The sequence below is a fragment of the Dasypus novemcinctus genome, chromosome X (genome assembly GCF_030445035.2).
Source record: "Dasypus novemcinctus isolate mDasNov1 chromosome X, mDasNov1.1.hap2, whole genome shotgun sequence".
NCBI lineage: Eukaryota > Metazoa > Chordata > Mammalia > Cingulata > Dasypodidae > Dasypus > Dasypus novemcinctus.
In genome coordinates, this window is record NC_080704.1 from 187,436,958 (window position 1) to 187,457,739 (window position 20,782).

General features: G+C 42.8%; 1 protein-coding gene across 5 annotated transcripts in view; it reads left to right on the forward strand.

Moving 5' to 3' along the window:
* BRCC3 (BRCA1/BRCA2-containing complex subunit 3) overlaps positions 1-20,782 on the forward strand; it is a 138,075-nt gene that overhangs the window by 99,761 nt on the left and 17,532 nt on the right. The window contains exon 8 of one of the 5 annotated variants that reach the window (XM_058290983.2): positions 11,192-13,675. The exons of the other annotated variants lie outside the window; for them this stretch is intronic. Coding sequence (XP_058146966.1) covers positions 11,192-11,369 — 178 coding nt within the window. The 3' untranslated portion in view covers positions 11,370-13,675. Of the gene's footprint in view, positions 1-11,191; positions 13,676-20,782 lie in introns of those variants that run through there. 5 annotated transcript variants of the gene reach the window in all.

Below are 20,782 nucleotides of genomic sequence, written 5' to 3' on the forward strand. Positions count from 1 at the left end.
TAACCTGTATTTTAGCTACAAACTCTATGAGTTTCCTCATTAAATTTAGTTCATATTAAGAGATCATAACAATTTTGTCCCTTGGGTCTGACTTATTTCACTCAACATAATGTCCTCAAGCTTCATCTTGCTGTCACATGCTTCAAGACTGGATAGTAGAAATAGGTTTCTTACAAATATCAGCTATGACCACATGACCACTTAAAGAAATGAGACTGTAATAATGAGCATGTCTTCCTTATTTTATAAGTACATTATATGTATATATAATTTGTTGTATGTATATCTTCATTATGTATATCATTTTTAATATTTATATTTGTGTTTTATATATGTATACATCTTTGTTTTGTTTCCTTCCCTTTTTTATCTCCTTATCACATAAATAAGATATATTAAAAAAAAAAGACTTCATTTCTTCTTACAGCTGGATAGTATTCCATGCTATGTATATACCCCATTTTGTTTATCCATTCATGTGTTGACGGACACTTGGATTGTTTCCATCTTTTGGCAAAACTGTGGCCATCAATGTGCAAATGTCTATTTGAATCCTTGCTTTCAGTACTTCTGAGTATATACCTACTAGCGGGATTGCCAGATCATACGGTAGTACTTAACTTTCTGAGAAACTGCCAAACTGTCTTCCACAGTGGCTGTAACATTCTACATTCCCACCAGCAGTGAATAAGTGTTCCCATTTCTACACATCTTCTCCAACACATGTGGTCCTCTGTTTATTTAATAATGCACAGTCTAGTAGGTGTGAAATGATATCTCATTGTGGTTTTGATTTGCATTTCCCTAATAGTGATGGTGAACATTGTTTTATGTACTTTTTAGTCATTTATATTTCATCTTTGGAAAATTCTATTCAAGTCTTTTCTTAATTATTATTTTTTATTTTTAAAGAAGCTTTGGATTACATAAATGTTACATCAAAAGTATGGGGGTGGGGAGTGGATGTGGCTTGAGCAGTTGAGTGCCTGCTTACCATATGGGAGCCTTGGGTTCGGTTCCCGGTGCCTCCTAAAGAAGACAAACAGTGAACAGATAATGAACAGACAATGAGCAAAAACAAATGAGCAGGGAGTGGATGTGGCTCAAGCAGTTGAGTGCCCACCTCCCACATGGGAGGTCCTGGGTTCGGTTTCCGGTGCCTCCTGAAAAAAACAAAAGCAAAACAAATGAAAAACTCAGGGAATCCAATGTGGCTCAGTGGTTGAGCACCAGCTTCCCAAGTACAAGGTCCCGTGTTCAAGCCCCAGTCCCTGGTACCTCAAAAAAAAAAAAAAGGAGGAGGTTCTCATATACCCCACTGCCTCCCCCTCCCCCACTTTCCCCAACTAACAACATTTTCCATTAGCGTGATACATTTGTACAATTGGCCACCAGAAGTTGTAAGTGGAGGGAGAGAAAATAAGTATAACATGGGGGCATTTTTGGAAATTAGAATTGTCCTGCATGACATTGCAATAATGGATATAGGTCATTATACATTTTGTAAAACCTATAAAATTGTACAGGGCAAAGTGTAAATTATAATGTAAACTAGTCCATGGTTAGTAACAGTGCTTCTATTCAAATCTTTGGCCCATTTTTTATTGGGTTGTTTGTCTTTTAATCCTCCAGTTGTAGATCTCTATATATTCTTGATATTTTTTTAATTGATTTTGTAAAAATATTACATTAAAAAATATATATATGAGGACCCATTCAACCCCACCACCCCCACCCCACCACTCCCCCCCCAGCAACACTCATTCCCATCATCATGACACATCCATTGCATTTGTTAAGTACCTCTCTGGGCACCTCTGCACCTCATGGTCAATGGTCCACATCATGGCCCATACTCTCCCCCATTCCATCCAGTGGGCCCTGTGAGGATTTACAATGTCCGGTGATTGCCCCTGAAGCACCATCCAGGGCAGCTCCGAGTCCCAAAGACGCCTCCACATCTCGTTTCTTCCTGCCATTCCCCATACCCATTAGCCACCATGTCCACTTTTCCCACTCCAATGCCACCTTTTCTCTGTGGACATTGGATTGGTTGTGTCCATTGCACCTCTATGTCAAGAGGAGGCTCAGATTCCACATGGATACTGGATGCAGTCCTCCCGCTTTCAGTTGTAGGCACTCTAGGCTCCATGGTGTGGTGGTTGTCCTTCTTCAACTCCATCTTAGCTGAGTGAGGTGAGTCCAATAAATCAGATTGTAGTTGCTGGAGTCTGTTGAGGCTCAGGGCCTGGCTATCACATTGTCAGTCCAGAGATTCAGATCCCCTAAATATATCTTAAACCCCAACACCAACTACAACTCCAGCACAGTAGCATGAAAGTCTTATGAAGAGAGATCCCATCTCAGTCCAGATTCATCACGCATAAACACCAGCTCCAAAGAAGGGCCATCTGACATGGCAGTTAACCCCATCTGCCATGACCATAGCACCCATGGGTCTCTTTAGCCCTCAAAGGAACCAGTACCTGGGGGTTATATCTACTTTATCTGTCTCTTAGACTCTGCTCAGTTGTGCATAAGGGCAATCCTTCTGACAGCCTCCAGACTCTTTTTTAGAGGCTCGTAGCCATATAAACTCATTTCTCCTTTCCATTTCCCCCTTACATTAGGTCAAACACCATTTTAAAGTCATGTTATTTTATGTAGACAGGGATATTCTGCTGATCCGCATCGAACCTTCCATTCAAGGTCATTTTCCAGTTGCATCATCAGTTGGTAGTTGATAGTGATCCCTCGGTGCCAGGGAGGCTCATCCCTGGGTGTCATGTCCCACGCTGGGGGAAGGCATTGCATTTACATGCTGAGTTTGGCTTCAAGATTGGCCACATTTGAGTAACTTGAAGGCTGTCAGGAGGAAATTCCCAGGCACAATGCTGCTTAGGCCTTGTTCTCATTTCAGGCATATCAGCTCACAAGCATAGTCATTAGCGTCAGGGGCTCACTGTTGGACACTCATTCCTTCCCGGTCCTTGCCGCTGCACCTGGGAGACTGTCGCTGCTCCCCTAGGGACCACGACAGAGCACCACCGGCCAGGAACCCAGTACCCCCCCAGCTGTAGTTTTTAATTGTTGCCACTATGAGTATATCCAAACATTTCCATGCACCCTGGACACATGTCCTGTATAGCTCCCTGTCAGCCATATATCACCTGTCAATAGTATCCTATACCAGTATTCCTCCGTAGCCATTGTTGAACCACTCTGTGATCCAGAACTTCCTGAAAATTGAAGCCCAATATAATGTCAGGATCCCTTACTAGCAAAATGGCATATAGCAATGGGTTTAAAGGTTACATATAGAATACATGTTGACTTGGAAAAAATTCTACATCCTATCTTTTTCTTTTTTTTCCCCCTAATTATGGAACTTCTCTTAACAAGAGCCCTAGACCACAGCAATTCATATATATAATATACAACACTCCCACACATCCAGCACAAAACTTTTTCCCTTCCACAGCGATACTCTTACACCCTATTCACATCATATTTACTTAAAGTGATGTACAGAGTCTGAGACAATAGCTTTCAAACAAGGTGATATCTGTGCTTACATTGTGGTGCATACTTTAGGATACACAGTTTTCTAATTTTTTAGTTATCCTATGTTTTACATTATGGTTTACATTATCAGTCTGTCGTCTCCTATATGTTATGGTGTAATATTACATGTTTTATATCCATCCTTGTGTACTCTCGCGAAACTCCTCTCTTACCCCCCATTTACCTTGGTTCCACACATTTAACATACATTTTCCCATCCACCTTGGTGCCCACAGTGACAGCCAACCTCCGTTTCCCAAGGAGCCACGTCCACAGATAGTTGGAATAGTGTTCAGGGCCTAACTTGCTCAACTGCCCCAATGCCCTGGGAGCCACCCTTTCTCTCGAGAGATACAGTTCCCTCTATTCGATGGCATTAGTCCTCCCCAGGATGTGGGTCCACCCCCACTCTCACTACTTGGGTCTCTACCCAATGGTGCCACCCACTCTGGCAAAATGAACATTCAGACATTCCCCAGGAGCCCGTCCCGCATCGGACCATCCCCTCTGAGCATTCTAAACAGGTAACCCTCTTATTATATTTTGATACGATTTTCTCGGCATTTTACTCTCCACCAACACCTGACACTCTCCTATGTTCGTATGCTACCCCTCCCTCCCCACACTTTTGGGCAATATTACTAATCCGCCCATCCCTAGCCACCCTCAAACCCGCAAAGCCCCTCCCAAAGGCAACCCCTTGCCCCCATTTTATCTCTTCTTTGTGTTCACACTTACCACCAGCTCATCATAAATTCCACCCCTGCAGACGTCAGCTCACATCCTTCCTCCACCCCCCGATTTCCTGTAAGCCTATCGTTCAGTCTCTTGCTCTCTGAGGCAGCTTGCTTATTTCATATCATTGAGGTCATGTAGTATTTGTCCTTCAATGCCTGGGTTGCTTCACTCAACATAAGGTTCTCAAGATTAATCCATGTTATCACGTGTATTTGTAGTGTATTTGTTCTTACAGCCGAGTAGTATTCCATTGTGTGTATATACCACATTTTATTGATCCACTCATCTGTTGATGGGCATTTGGGTTGATTCCAACTTTTGGCAATAGTGAACAATGCTGCTATGAACATTGGTGTACATATATCGGTTTGTGTCCTTGTTTTCAGTTCTGCTGGTTATATACCCAGCAGTGGTATTGCTGGGTCATATGGCAAATCTATGGCTAGTTTTTTGAGAAACCGCCATACTGTCCTCCAGAATGGTTGGATCCTTCTGCATTCCCACCAGCAGTGGATGAGTGTTCCCCTTTCTTCACATCCTCTCCAGCATTTGTATTCTTCTGTTTTTTTCATAGCTGCCAATCTCATGGGTGTAAGATGGTATCTCATTGTATTGTTGATTGGCAATTCCCTGATAGCTAGAGATTTGAAGCATTTTTTCATGTGCTTTTTAGCCATTTGTATTTCTTCTTTGGAGAAGTGTCTGTTTAAATCTTTTTCCCATTTTTTAAATGGGTTGTTTACCTTTTTATTTTCAAGATATAGGAGTTCTTTATATATGCAAGTTATAAGTTTCTTATCAGATGTATGGTTGCCAAATATTTTCTCCCACTGTGTGGGCTCCCTTTTTACTTTCTTGACAAACTCCTTTGAGGTGCAGAAGGCTTTAATTTTGAGGAAGTCCCATTTATCTATTAGTTCTTTTGCTGCTCGTGCTTTTGGTGTGATATTCATGAATCCATTTCCTATTACAAGGTCCTGTAGATGTTTCCCTACACTGCTTTCTAAGGTTTTTATGGTCTTGGCTCTTATATTTAGGTCTTCGATCCATCTTGAGTTGATCTTTGTATAAGGTGTGAGATGGTAATCCTCTTTCATTCTTCTACATATGGCTATCCAGTTCTCCAGACACCATTTGCTGAATAGGCCACTCTCTCCCAGTTGAGAGGGTTTGGTGGCTTTATTGAATATTATGTGGCTGTATATGTGAGGTTCTATATCAGAGCTTTCAATTCGATTCCATTCGTCTGTGTGTCTCTCCTTATGCTAATACCATGCTGTTTTCACCACCGTAGCTTTGTAGTATGTTTTGAAGTCAGGTAGTGTGATTCCTCCAATTTCGTTTTTCTTTTTCAGTATGTCTTTGGCTATTCGGGGTCTCTTTCCTTTCCAAATAAATTTCATAGTTAGTTTTTCTAGTTCCTTAAAGAAGGCTGTGTTGATTTTTATTGGGATTGCATTGAATGTGTAGATCAGTTTTGGTAGGATAGACATCTTAATAATATTCAGTCTTCCTATCCATGAACAAGGAATATTCTTCCATTTATTTAGGTCTTCTTTGATTTCCTTGAACAGTCTTGTATAGTTCTCGGTGTATAAGTTTTTTACCTATTTAATTAAATTTATTCCTAAGTATTTGATTTTTTTATTTACTATTGTGAATGGTATTTGTTTCTTGATTTCCTCCTGATCTTGCTCATTATTGGTGTACAGAAATGCTACTGATTTTTGCGCATTGATCTTATAACCTGTGACTTTACTAAACTCATTTGAGTTCTAGAAGCTTTGTTGTAGATCTCTCAGGGTTTTCTATGTATAGGATCATGTCATCTGCAAATAATGAAATTTTGACTTCTTCCTTTCCAATTTGAATGCCTTTTATATCTGGTTCTTGCCTCAGTGCTCAAGCAAGTACTTCTAAGACAATGTTAAATAGGAGCGGAGACAATGGGCATCCTTGTCTTGTTCCTGAGTTTAGAGCGAAGGATTCTAGGATTTCTCCATTGTAAACAATGTTGGCTTTAGGTTTTTCGTATATACTCTTTATCATGTTCAAAAAATTTCCTTGTATTCCAATCTTTTGGAGTGTTTTTATCAAGAAAGGGTGCTGTATTTTGTCAAATGCTTTTTCTGCATCGAGAGATATAATCATGTGATTTTTTTCCTTCAGTCTGTTTATATGGTGTATTACGTTGATTGATTTTCTTATGTTGAACTGTCCTTGCATACCTGGGATGAATCCCACTTGGTCGTGGTGTATAATTCGTTTAATGTGTTGTTGAATACGATTAGCAAGTATTTTGTTAAGTATTTTTGCGTCTAGGTTCATTAGAGAAATTGGTCTGTAATTTTCCTTTCTTGTGGTGTCTTTGTTTGGCTTTGGTACTAGGGTAATGTTGGCATCATAGAAGGAGTTCGGCAATGTTCTTTCTGTTTCAATTTTTTGGAATAGTTTCAGCAGGATTGGTGTTAGTTCTTTCCGGAATGTTTTGTAAAATTCACTTGTGAAGCCGTCTGGCCCTGGGCTCTTCTTAGCTGTGAGATTTTTAATGACTGATTCTATCTCTCTGCTTGTGATTGGTTTGTTAAGATCATCAATTTCTTCTTTTGTCAATATGGGCTGCTTATGTGTTTCTAGGAATTTGTCCATTTCCTTTAAATTGTCATTTTTGTTGGAATATAGTTTTTCAAAGTATCCTCTTATGTTAGTCTTTATTTCTGTGGGGTCAGTGGTGATATTGCCTTTCTCATTTCTTATTTTGTGTATTTGCATCTTCTCTCTTTTTTTCTTTGTTAGTCTCGCTAAAGGTTTCTCATTTGTTGATCTTCTCAAAAAACCAGCTCTTGGTCTTGTTTATCTTTTCAAGTGCTTTCTTATTTTCTATTTCATTTAGTTCTGCTCTTATCTTTGTTATTTCCTTCCTTCTTCTTCCTGTTGGGTTACTCTGTTGTTGTTTTTCTAATTCCTTCAAATGTGCATTTAGTTCTTCAGTTTTCCCTCTTTCTTCTTTTTTGATATATGAATTTATGGCTATAAATTTCCCTCTCAGTACTGCTTTTGCAGCATCCCATAAATTTTGGTATGTTGTGTTATCATTATCATTTGATTCAAGGTAGTCATTGATTTCTTTTGAGATGTCCTCTTTGACCCACTGTTTTTCTAAGAGTGTGCTGTTTAATTTCCAAATCGTGGTGTGAAACCTGGGCTTCTGTCCCTTGCACATTTCCAGCTTGACTCCACTGTGGTCAGAGATATTGTTTTGTATGATTTCAATCTTTCTGAATTCATTCAGCCTTTCTTTGTGGCCTAGCATATGGTCTATCTTGGAGAATGATCCATGTGCGCTCGAGAAAAATGTATATCCTGCTGTGTTTGGGTGTAATGATCTATATATGTCTATTAGATCCAGCTCCTCTAATATACTGTTAAAATGTTTCATTTCTTTAGTGATTCTCTTTTGAGATGTTCTGTCCAGAGTTGATAGTGGTGTATTAAAATCCCCCACTATAATTGTAGATGCATCTATTGTTTCACTTAGTTTTTCCAGCATTTGCCTCACGTATTTAGAGGCGCCCTTGTTAGGAGCATAAATATTTATGATTGTTCGATCTTCTTGACAGATTTTCCCTTTCACTAAAATATAGTATCCTTCTTTGTCTCTCACAATTGTTTCACATTTAAAGTCTATTTTGTCTGATATTAATATAGCTACTCCTGCCTTTTTTTGGTCATTGTTTGCTTGTATGATTGTTTTCCTGCCATTCATTTTCAATCTCCATGCGTCTCTGGGTCTAACATGTGTCTCTTGTAGACAGCATACGGATGGGTCGTATTTCCTTATCCAATTTCCCAGTCTGAATCTTTTGATAGGTGTGTTTAATCCATTGACATTCAGTGTTATTACTTTCAAGGAATTATTTGTGTTAGCCATATTTTGATTGGATTTGTGTTTGTCATATTTTGTATTTTTTTTCCCTTCTCTTTTTGTCTTTTTTTGTTGTTGTTGTTGCTCTTATACTCTCCTCCAACTTTGCCTGTCCTGTTTTTTCCTTTCTTCCTGCAGAACTCCCTTTAGAATTTCTTGAAGGGGAGGTTTCTTGTTGGTATACTCTTTCAGTTTCTGTTTGTCTGCGAATATTTTGAACTCTCCGTCATGTTTGAATGCTAGTTTAGCTGGATAGAGTATTCTTGTTTGGAAATTTTTTTCCTTTAGTACCTTGACTATATCATACCACTGCCTTCTTGCCTCCATGGTTTCAGATGAGAAATCAGCACTTAATCTAATGGAGCTTCCCTTGTATGTGATGGTTTTCTTTTCTCTTGCTGCTTTTAGGATTTTCTCTTTGTCTTGTGCATTGGATAATTTGACAAGTATATGTCTTGGGGTGGGCCTGTTGGGGTTTATGACTAGTGGAGTGCGCTGTGCTTCTTGGATATGTACATCTGTCTCTTTCCGTAGATTTGGGAGTTTTCAGCCATTATTTCCTGCAACACTCCTTCTGACCCCTTTCCCTTCTCTTCTCCTTCTGGAATACCTATAATACATATGTTTGAGCGTTTTGCATTGTCGTTCAGGTCCCTAAGTCCTAGCTGGATTTTTTCTATCTTTTTATCGACCCCTTCTACTATCTGTTTGATTTCTGATGTACTGTCTTCCACATCACTAATTCTCTGCTCTGCCTCTTCTAGTCTGCTGATAATTGCTGCAAGTGTATTTTTGATTTCTTGAACTGTGGTGTTCATTCCCATCATATCTGTTATCTTTTTACGTATGTCTGCAATTTCCCCTCCAAGTGATGTCTTCATGTTGTTAACCTCTTTCATTACTTCATCAAATTTGTCGGTGATAAATGTTCTGAGATCTTTCATTGCCTGTGCAAAGTTCTGCTCCCCTTCCTGATTTTTAGTTCGTTGATTGGATTCAGCCATGTTTTCCTGATTACTGGTTTGGTTTGTAGATTTTTGTTGCTTTCTGGTCATTATTTAATCTTGACGGATTTAATCAGTTCCTTAGCTTCTTTGTCTACTCTTGGAGATTAATTAGCTGTTGTTTTTGCGTAAGTGTTATATCTTCTCTTTGTCACTTTGTTCTTCTTATTCTAATTTCTTGTTGTTGGTTAAGTTCACTTTAAAGGAAAGTATTAGTGCCGGGGAAAGGCAATTGTGTAAGCAAGGGAAAAGTGTAATGTAGTATTGGTGATATATGTTAACAAAGCAAGAATATGAGATCTGGGAGGATGGAGGTTAGATTCATGTGAATTGTGTAGAGTTATAGCAGTAGGTAGAGTACCTATTATGAGGTAGATGATTGAATATGGGAGGAATATGGTATGAGCTAAAAAGCTATTGTTTTCGTGAGAGAGGGAAAAAGAAAAGAAAGGTAATAGTTTCAAGAGTGGATAACAGACAGAAAACAAAACAAAGGTATTAGAAATTAAGACTTAGACACTTTGTGGATCAAAGAAAGGGAGGTGGGAGTTGGAATATAGGAGAGACAGTAGATGATGGCGGATATCAAGATGTAGGGGAAAGAGGATAGTGTAGGTAGCCTAAAACAGTTCACACAGAAATGAGGCAGTGGAGGATGAGAAAACCCCAGCAAATGTGAGGTGTTTCCTGCCGCACCTATTGTATAATTGAGTTAAAATAAAATAAGTAGAAGATGAGGGACACGAGGAAGAGAGAAAACAGAAAAAGAAAAAAAAATTTAAAAAAGGGGGGGAAGAGAAGAAAGGAAGAAAGGAAAAGGGGGTGGGCAAAGGGTGGGGAACAGGTAGGGGAAAGAAAAAAAAAACAGATATACACGAACCACAATTAAAACACCAACTATACAACAACGACCACAAAAAAAACCCTAAATAACTGAATAAAGAAAAAGACTTTGGGGGATACGCTGTGAGAAAAGACTAGGGGATAATGTGATATTAGCAATCAGGACATTTAAAAAAGTGAAAAATAAGACAAAATGAAAATAAAAACAAAACAAAATGAAACAATAAAGAAAAAACACCAACGTTGAAGGCTAGGGCATTCAAGGACCTCAGATGGACCTCAGGGCATGATGGATTCAGGGGTGGAAAGTCTGAGATATTAAAGACTCAAGAGGTGTGATTCTCTGTGGTGTGGGCCACCAGAGTTTATGGGATTCAGACCTGGCAACCTCCAATCTGGTCACCAGGAAGCCTAGGAACCCCGCAGTGTAACATAGCCCTCAGGGATCCCCACAGCTGGGTGCCAGCCCTATGGGGGAAGTCAGATCCGCAAACTCTATATTATGTCTGAACCCTGCAATTCACTTACTTAGTAGGGCTCATTAATGTGGGTATATCGTCACTTCAGCTTTTGGACAGCTCCCACCCTGTGCTTCCACAACACTGCCACTTGAGGGCGCCTTTACACCGCAGCCACTTTACTGGCACAGATCCGAAGCCCGGCCCGTGACGCCGAAAACAGATTCCAAAACCGGAATTCCCAAGCTTTGCAAGATATTCCCTAATTGGCTTCCAGACGTGTCCCTCTCCCTCGCCGCACTCTGAAACAACTTCCCAATTATGTCCCTTTATTGCCTACAGCCTAATTTGGTTGCAGATCGGCAGCCGGGCTTGTGGGGGCGGGTTTTCAGGCGGAAGTGCTATTATTTGTGTCCGCAATCAAAAATTTCCCCTGCTTCACAACAAAACACCGTCTATCTCCCTAAATCGATCTGCAAAGGCGACCTGTCGCATCAACCCGCCAACAGCCCGCCCAGGACTCGTGAACTCCCCAGCACTGCAGAGCCACCAAAAAGCTGAGCCGCTGCGTGGCACCGCAGCTCCACCCACCCCCAAGAGGGAGGAACCCGTGTGCGGGTCTCACCTCCAGGCAATAGAACCCAAATTATATCTTATAGACCAATCCTCTCCATTACCTTTCCACCAAATCGATGTCCAGACACTTCCTGCCCTGCAAAAATCCCGAAAAAGCCCTGCCTCGGAGAACCTCCAGCCGCGCCCAGCCGTCTCTTCCCAGGAGAGCCCGCAAGGCAAGTTCACTCAGCGACAATCTTGCTTCTTCCTCTATATTCTTGATATTAAACCCTTATTGGAGATGTGATTTCCAAATATTTTCTCACATTTAGTATGCTGCCTTTTCAATTGCATGCCAGAGTTCTTTGAAGCACAAAAGCATTTAATCTTGAGGAGGTCCCATTTGTCTATTTTTTCATTCATTGTTCATGGTTGGGTGTAAAGTCTAAGAAGGGTAAAGACTAAGAAACCACCTCCTACAACAAGATCTTGAAGACGCTTTCCTACATTTTCTTCAAGGGGTTTTATGGTCCTGATTCTTATATTTAGGTCTTTGATCCATTTTGAGTTAGTTTTGTATAAGGTGTGAGATAGGAGTCCCCTTTCATTCTTTTGGATACAGATATCCAGTTCTCACAGCACCATTTGTTGAATGTTCTCTCCCAGTTGGGTGTACTTGACAGCCTTGTCAAAAATCAATAGACAGAGAGGTGAGGGTCTATTTCTGACCTCTCAATTTGATTCCATTTGTCAATATGTCTATATTTTTGCCAGTACCATGCTGTTTTGACCACTGTAGCTTTGTACTATGATTTACAGGCAGGCAGAGTGAATCCTCTAGCTTTGTTCTTCTTTTTCAGGGTTTCATTTTTTTTGCTATTTGGGGCACTTCACCCTTCCAAATAAATTTCATAGTTGGTTTTTCCATTTCAGCAACATAGGCTGTTGGAATTTTGATTGGGATTTAGGTAGAATTGGTGTTTTATTTTATTTTATTTTTTTAAAAAGATTTATTTATTTATTTCTCTCCCCTTCTCCCACTACCCCCCTGCCCCGGTTGTCTGTTCTCTGTGTCTATTTGCTGTGGCTTCTTCTTTGTCCATTTGTGTTGTTGTCAGTGGCATGGGAATCTGTGTTTCTTTTTGTTGCTTCATCTTGTGTCAGCTCTAATGAATGCATGATTCCCTAACTCACCCTCATAAATTATTTCTAAACATTACTTGAGCATTTTCCACCTTTTCTTCAGGATCTTAAGGTGCATGCTTCCTATGTGATAGGACCTGAGGCCGGGGCGGGGTCTGACCTCAGTGACCGAGGCAGGGATGCATCATGTGACCGCGCTCATGGCCGGACAGGAGCGGGCCCCACGGCTCGGCTTGATCTTGCCCAGTAGGTTGCAGGGAGCCTCCTTATTAATTTTTGCAACCTTTATTGAAGCATCTACTAGATTTTCGACACAATCATGTTATTTGTCATTGGTGAAGCCTTTTCTTTATTTTTCTTGTCTTACTGCACTCATTGGAACAGTTGATAAATTGTGGAAAATAACTAGTGAGCTCAGTCTTTGTAGCCATTTTCCTGATTTTGGGGGGGGGTCGGAATTTAATCTTTAACCATTAAGTGCGAGCTGAAGTTTTTTCACAGATCCCTTTTACCAGTATAATACCTAGTTTGTTGAAAGGTGTCATCCCTTCCACCCCATCAAAAATGGATATTGAAATTTTGCCAAGTGCTTATTCTGTATCGGTTTATTTTTTCCCTTTTAGCATGTTAATATTGAAGAATTACATTAATTGTTTTCCTTTTACAACAATGAATGCTTATTTAGAATTAAAAACGAAATCACAGCAAATTACAGATTTTAACAGCTGACATATATTGCAAATATCATGGAATACAGGAAAACAACCACATAATGTTTTTTCTACCATTTCTGGACACACTCTGATAGATTTTTCATATATCAACAGTTTTGAGTATTTTCTGCAGAGACAACTGAAAGACAATTCAATCTCTTTTAAAAGTATGACTTGTCAAGATTTGTTTTGTACTTTGATAGTTTTGAATTGTTTCTTTTAGCTTCGCTAGTCATTATTTATAATGTCCTATCAATTTTTAGGATTGTTATAAAATTGGGAAAAACCTCTATTAGGTTTTTTCCTACACGAGTGGTAATATTTTAGGACATTTCAAGTTTTCTCCTAAAGTGATTAATCTGAAATATTCTTTGAATTGATACTCTTTAGCTGGTTTATTGTCAAGGTCCTTACTGTAGTAGTGATTTATGATCTTAATCTGTCTTTACTGATATTGAAGCAGTAAGAAATGTAAATATTTCCTAATGGGTTCATACAATGCATTCCGCCACAGTAATTGGATTATTGAAAATATAAGAGCCTATTGAGTTCTTCTATTCCAAATTGGTCTCTAGGGATTTTTTTTAAATTATTTATTTATTTTTAAAAATTACATTAAAAAAATATGAGGTCCCAAGGTTGCAACGGTTTGCTCGGTCGGTAGAGGTGGGGTCTGGCTGCGGACGAGGGGTCGGTCCAGCTCTGGACGAGGGGTCAGTCCCGCTTGGGACGAAGGGTCGGTCCCACTTGGGACGAGGGGTCGGTCCGGCAGCAGACGAGGGATCGGTCTCACAAGGGGTTGCGCGGTTCGGCTGACGGGGTCGCTCGGCGAAGCCGGCGACGAAGGGGTCGCCTGGAGAAGCCGGCGACGAAGGGGTCGCCCGGAGAAGCAGGCGACGAACTGGGGACAAGGGAGGCCAGGCCCTTGTCGGGGGCTCTCAGGACTGGAGGGCGCACGGCAGAAGAACTACCGCGGAGACAAGGTAAACACGCAAGTCCACTTTACTGAGGGAGAGGCAACAGTTTTATAGGGGCTGGGGAAGGCTGATTGGTCAAAGCCACGCCCTGTTCTGATTGGTTGCCGGTGAAAGGTCAGTGGGCGGTACTGGACGGGGGAGGGGTGGTGGTTAGGGATTGGCTGTCGCTGTTGCTGGGGGAAGGGGCAGGGTTTAGGGATTGGTGGCTGCTGTTGCTGGGGTGGAGGGCAGACTTGAGTTTCCCACCCACGCCTGGCTATTGCTGCTGTCGGGGGAAGGGAAAAGGGCGGGCTGGATTTTTCCGCCCACGCCTGGCTGTTGCTGCTGTCGGGGGAGGGGAAAAGGGCGGGCTGGATTTTTCCGCCCACACCTGGCTGTTGCTGCTGTCGGGGGAGGGGAAAAGGGCAGACTGGAATTTTCTGCCCTGCGCCTGCGCAGGGAGAAGGAAGAAGAAGGGTGCCGCCCCACAAGGCATCGGGTGGTGCCATCTGGGAGGAGGGGCGGCCGTGGAAGCATGGCTGCCGAGAAGGGGAGACCCGAGGGCACTCTGCGCCCATGCCGAGCTTCCTTCAGGGGTGGCGGTGAGTCCGACCAGCCACCCTATTATGGGGGCAGCGGAATTAGGCCTACCGCGGCCGCTCCCCTGCCAGGCCAGCAAACCACCCTTCAGCCCGAGGGGTGACCGCATTTCCCCCTTCTTTTTAAATAAGGGCCAGGATGGCAGCAGCAACAAGTAGCCGAGGCCCAAGAGGCAGTAAGCAATGAGGGAAGCGGGGCTGAAGAGGGAGGTGAGTATGACGGGGATACAAATGTACAATTTGGGGGGCGGTATCTTGCCGTTGCAAGCAAGGGTGGCCAATGTCCAATTCCCGTTGACCTCGGTGGCGATAAGGTCTATCTGTTGTTAAAAGTCCAGGATGATAGCGCATTACAGGTGGTTGATCTCTTCTTGGTGGCGAAGAGCGGCAGAGGCAGACTGTGTGATGGTCTGGAGGATCGCAGTGGTGAGGACAAGTTGCGTCAGGGCACCAGCGATGGTGGTGGCAGCAGCGTCGGGAGTGGTGGAGACGTAGGCGAGGACAAGAAGGCCAAGGTCTCCACAGGCCGAGAGAGGCCGATGTTAATGGGGCGGGCCGACATGGGGCGGCCCAATCTGCAACGCAGTAGGGGTTCAAGCGAAAAAAGGAGGGGGGCGGGGGACGAGAAAGGACGCTTTGGATGGCTGAGAAGAGGAGTGAGGTCGAGACAGGAGGAAGCTCCGCAGAAGTATGGGGAGGCAAGAGCAGAAGCGTTATTGGATGCTAGAAAGCAGGCCGCGGGCCGGGGAAAGCGGGTTGCGGGCCGTTTAGCAGGGCTGGAGCTGCTTGAGAGCGATGGTGGCATGGGGGGCCGTGGTTACAATCTTCTGGGGTGGTAGCGGCTAGACAGATGGCGGAAAATATTATCAAGAAAGCAAAGGTTATGAGGAAGAAATAGAGTATTAAAGGCTGTGGGGGAAGTGAGAAGATCATTTAGAGGATAGGGTTGAGAATGGTATGTTTAAGACAGAAGCTTTGTGGTTTGTAGGAGACTGCTTTATAAACGAAGGAGAATGAGGGCAGTAAATATAGTAACAATAGATAGGAAGATGACAGTGAGGAGGAGTCTTTGTTTAAGGTTCCAATCGTCCGGCGCAACAGTGGCTAGGCCGATAGCGAGGGGTGTTGCTAAATAGACAATGGCTGCAAAGACAAAATCATCTTCTGTTTCCTTAAGAATAACTTTTCTTTAAATACTTAGTAGCATGCAATATTAGAAACCGTTTCCTAAAAGCAAGTTGGCAGGGGAGCTTGGTTGCTGTTAATCTTTCCTGTTATAAAATTACCTTTTATTATTATTATCATCAATTTAGTTTTATATATATATATATTTAAGAATGACCTTTTGGAATTAGCCATTTAATACCTTAATGTAAACTATTGAAGATAAATTTTATCCTTACAGAACACATTCCCTTACGTAAAGTTATCACAATACCTTTTACACTTGCTGCATGCAAATTAAATTTCAAGAGTTTATGAAAAATTAGCCATCTTACTTTAGGACAAAATACGTCTTTTTGCAAAACTTATTACATTTCCGTTAGCATTTTTACAAACTTTTAACCTTTTTAATATTCATATAAGTTTTACATTCTTTATATTATCCTGTGAAGAAAAATAAGTTATTCATTTTAATCTAGGCAAGAACAACTTTTTATGAAGACGTACAGTTAATTTTGTTAATTAAGACTTACAATTTTTTTAAATTGTAGATACCTTATTAACATTTAAACTTATGTATTAATATAATAAACTTAAGTATTAATATAAGCGCTTATTTAATTTTTGGCCATTTGAATAGAACTCTTTTAAGGATTTCTAGTAATTTATATTTACCATCCGGAGGTATCACAATATACGTTGACATTGAACGAACAGACAGACAAACACAGAACAATTACAACACATTAACAGAAATATATAATTTATTTACAGTTGACTCATAATTCTTACTTTCTTGGTATAGCTGCTTTTAAATCTTTTTTTATATAGCATATCATAGATTATACCCTTCAAGATTTCTTGTGGACTTCATGTTGCCTGTAATAAGCCAGGAGGGAATCTTTTACCTTCCTGCTCCACAGCAAAAGTGACCCTATCTATAAAGCAAGTATAGGTGTCCGGGTCCCAGAGCCGACACGTGGTAAGCCACGGATTAAAGGGGAGAAAAAGGTCCCAATATACTTGAAGCTGTTTGAAAGAGATCTTACACCGGTGAGTGTCTAGGAGACCGGCGAGAGCCCGAAATTGTGGGGCTCGCTTAGCAGATAGGATGTTACCCATTGCTAATGGCCTTTTGGAGCCGATAAGAAAAGGGGCCCTTACCTTGAGAGCGCGGCGATGGGAGCCGAGGTGCGCGGTGAGACGAGGGGTCGGAGCCGGTGGGGCTCCGACGGTGGTCGCGGGCCAAGAGAAGGCCCCGACGAGGGGAGGGCGGGACGACGAGCAGTGGAGCAAGGCAAAGGGGAGCAAGCGTGAAGGGGAGGAGGCAGAGGTGAAGGCAGGGGTGGAGGTGCTCAGGCACGTGCTCCTGAGAGTTTTATTGGCGCCTCTTAATCATAGCGGGTCGGTATAAGCCCCCGACATGGAAGGAGAAAGCCATCCAGCGATTCTCCCAGACCGCCGTGGATCATATGAGGTCACCAAGGTTCAGGAGCAGCAATGCAGAGCGAAAAGATAGGGGTGAGAAGAGAGGAGAGCGTAGGGCTATGGTAGGATTACTTCAGACGTGCAAGCGCGCGCTCCCGAGAAATCCAAGGCTCCTCTTAATCATAGCGGGTCGGTATAAGCCCCTGACATGGAAGGAGAAAGCCATCCAGCGATTCTCCCAGACCGCCGTGGATCATATGAGGTAGCCAAGGCTCAGGTAGCAGCAATGTTACACGAGAGAAGTCCCAAGGTGAGAAGAGAGGAGGGGGTAGGGCTGTGGTAGGATTACTTCAGACGTGCAAGCGCACGCTCCCGAGAAATCCAAGGCTCCTCTTAATCATAGCGGGTCGGTATAAGCCCCCGACATGGAAGGAGAAAGCCATCCAGCGATTCTCCCAGACCGCCGTGGATCGTATGAGGTAGCCAAGGCTCAGGTAGCAGCAATGTTGCACGAGAGAAGTCCCACGGTGAGAAGAGAGGAGGGGGTAGGGCTGTGGTAGGATTACTTCAGACGTGCAAGCGCACGCTCCCGAGAAATCCAAGGCTCCTCTTAATCATAGCGGGTCGGTATAAGCCCCCGACATGGAAGGAGAAAGCCATCCAGCGATTCTCCCAGACCGCCGTGGATCGTATGAGGTAGCCAAGGCTCAGGTAGCAGCAATGTTGCACGAGAGAAGTCCCACGGTGAGAAGAGAGGAGGGGGGGGCCGCCAGGTTATGGAGTGAGGCTGTGGTGGGGTTGCCTTGCCCCACGTTGGGCGCCAACTGCAACGGTTTGCTCGGTCGGTAGAGGTGGGGTCTGGCTGCGGACGAGGGGTCGGTCCAGCTCTGGACGAGGGGTCAGTCCCGCTTGGGACGAAGGGTCGGTCCCACTTGGGACGAGGGGTCGGTCCGGCAGCAGACGAGGGATCGGTCTCACAAGGGGTTGCGCGGTTCGGCTGACGGGGTCGCTCGGCGAAGCCGGCGACGAAGGGGTCGCCCGGAGAAGCCGGCGACGAAGGGGTCGCCCGGAGAAGCAGGCGACGAACTGGGGACAAGGGAGGCCAGGCCCTTGTCGGGGGCTCTCAGGACTGGAGGGCGCACGGCAGAAGAACTACCGCGGAGACAAGGTAAACACGCAAGTCCACTTTACTGAGGGAGAGGCAACAGTTTTATAGGGGCTGGGGAAGGCTGATTGGTCGAAGCCACGCCCTGTTCTGATTGGTTGCCGGCGAAAGGTCAGTGGGCGGTACTGGACGGGGGAGGGGTGGTGGTTAGGGATTGGCTGTCACTGTTGCTGGGGGAAGGGGCAGGGTTTAGGGATTGGTGGCTGCTGTTGCTGGGGTGGAGGGCAGACTTGAGTTTCCCGCCCACGCCTGGCTATTGCTGCTGTCGGGGGAAGGGAAAAGGGCGGGCTGGATTTTTCCGCCCACGCCTGGCTGTTGCTGCTGTCGGGGGAGGGGAAAAGGGCGGGCTGGATTTTTCCGCCCACACCTGGCTGTTGCTGCTGTCGGGGGAGGGGAAAAGGGCAGACTGGAATTTTCTGGCCTGCGCCTGCACAGGGAGAAGGAAGAAGAAGGGTGCCGCCCCACAAGGCATCGGGTGGCGCCATCTGGGAGGAGGGGCGGCCGCGGAAGCATGGCTGCCGAGAAGGGGAGACCCGAGGGCACTCTGCGCCCATGCCGAGCTTCCTTCAGGGGTGGCGGTGGGCCCGACCAACCACCCTATTATGGGGGCAGCGGAATTAGGCCTACCGCGGCCGCTCCCCTGCCAGGCCAGCAAACCACACTTCAGCCGGAGGGGTGACCGCACAAGGTCTCTAGTTTTTAATGACCTTTTGATTACAGATCAGTTTTCAGTGTCAAAATAATTATTGATTTCAATGTTTGTTTTATGCTTTTGTTTCATAGTCCATGAGTTTATATATATATATGTATATATATATATATATAAATTTTAGAGAAGTTGTGAATTTACAAAACAATCATGTACAATGTGCAGAATTCCCATACAACAGCCCTCCACCAATACATTACATTGTTGTAGAACAATTGTTACATATTATAAGAGAACACCATCAGACTATTACCACTAACTGTGGTCTATAGCATACATTTGGTATATTTTTCCATACCCCCCTATTATTAACATAGTACCTTCTCTGATATTGATGGAAGAATATTAAAATATTGCTGTTAATTATTGCCCATAAAGTACATTAATTGTATTTTTCCCATGCCTCACTATAATCCTACCACCTTGTGATAGAGTGTACAATTGTTCTAGTTCATAGAACATTCTTGTATTTGTACCATTAACCACAATCCTCTCATCCACCTCTGGGTTCACTGTATTATTCAGTTCCTAGATTATTGTCTAGCTTTCTTTCAACTGATATTTATATCCCTAGACTACCCCTTTCAGCCACAATCCCATTTATAAACCATCCATGTTATTTATACTCATTGTGATGTGTTACCATCAACTCTATCCATTTCCATACTTTTACAGTCAAGCCAATTTAAAATTCTACATACATTAAGCATCAGTACTCCTTCTCAGCTCAACTCCTATCTCCTAGTAACAGATACTCTAGGTTTAATTCCATGCATTTATTCTTTGTATTTAGTTCATATTAGTGAGACCATACAATATTTGTCCTTTGTGTCTGGCTTATTTCACTCAGCATAATGTCTTCAAGGTTCACCCATGTTATCATATGTGTTCCAATTTCATTTCTTCTTACAGCAGCATAGTATTCCATCATATGTATATACCACATTTTGTTTATCCATTCATTGGTTGATGGATACCTGGCTTATTTCCACCTTTTAGCAATTATGAAAAACGCTGCTCTGAACATTGGTGTGCAAATGTTTCTTTGCAACACTGTTTTCAGTTCTTCTGGATATATTCCTAGTAGAGGGATTGCTGGAACATACAGCAATTCTATGTTTAGCTTCCTGAGGAACTGCCAAACTGTCTTCCACAGAGCCTGCACCATTTTACAATCCCACTAACAGTGAAGGAGTGTTACTATTTTTCCACTTCCACGTCAGCAATTATTGTTTTCTTTTTTTTAAAAACCATGGCCATTTTATGAGGTATGAGATGATATTTCACTGTAGTTTTAATTTGCATTTCCCTAATAGCTAGTGATAGTGAACATTTTTTTAATATGCTTTTTCACCATTTTGTGTTTCCTCTTTGGAGAAATGTCTATTAAAGTCTTTTGCCCATTTTAAAAATTGGATTGCTTGCTCTTTTAATATTGAGTTGTATGATATATTTATATAGCATGGAAATCAAACCCTTATCAGATACGTGATTTCCAAATATTTTCTCCCAATGAGTAGGCTGCCTTTTCACCTTTGTGACAAAATCCTTTTAATCACAAAAGTGTCTAAGTTTGAGGAGGACTCATTTAATCCGTTTTTTCTTTTGTTGTTTGTGCTTTCATTGTAAGGTTTAAGAATCCACCACCTACCTTGAAGTCTTGAAGATGCTTGCCTACATTTTTTTTTAAAGATTTATTTATTTTTATTTATTTAATTCCCCTCCCCTCCCCCGGTTGTCTGTTTTCTGTGTCTTTTTGCTGCGTCTTGTTTCTTTGTCCGCTTCTGTTGTCGTCAGCGGCACAGGAAGTGTGGGCGG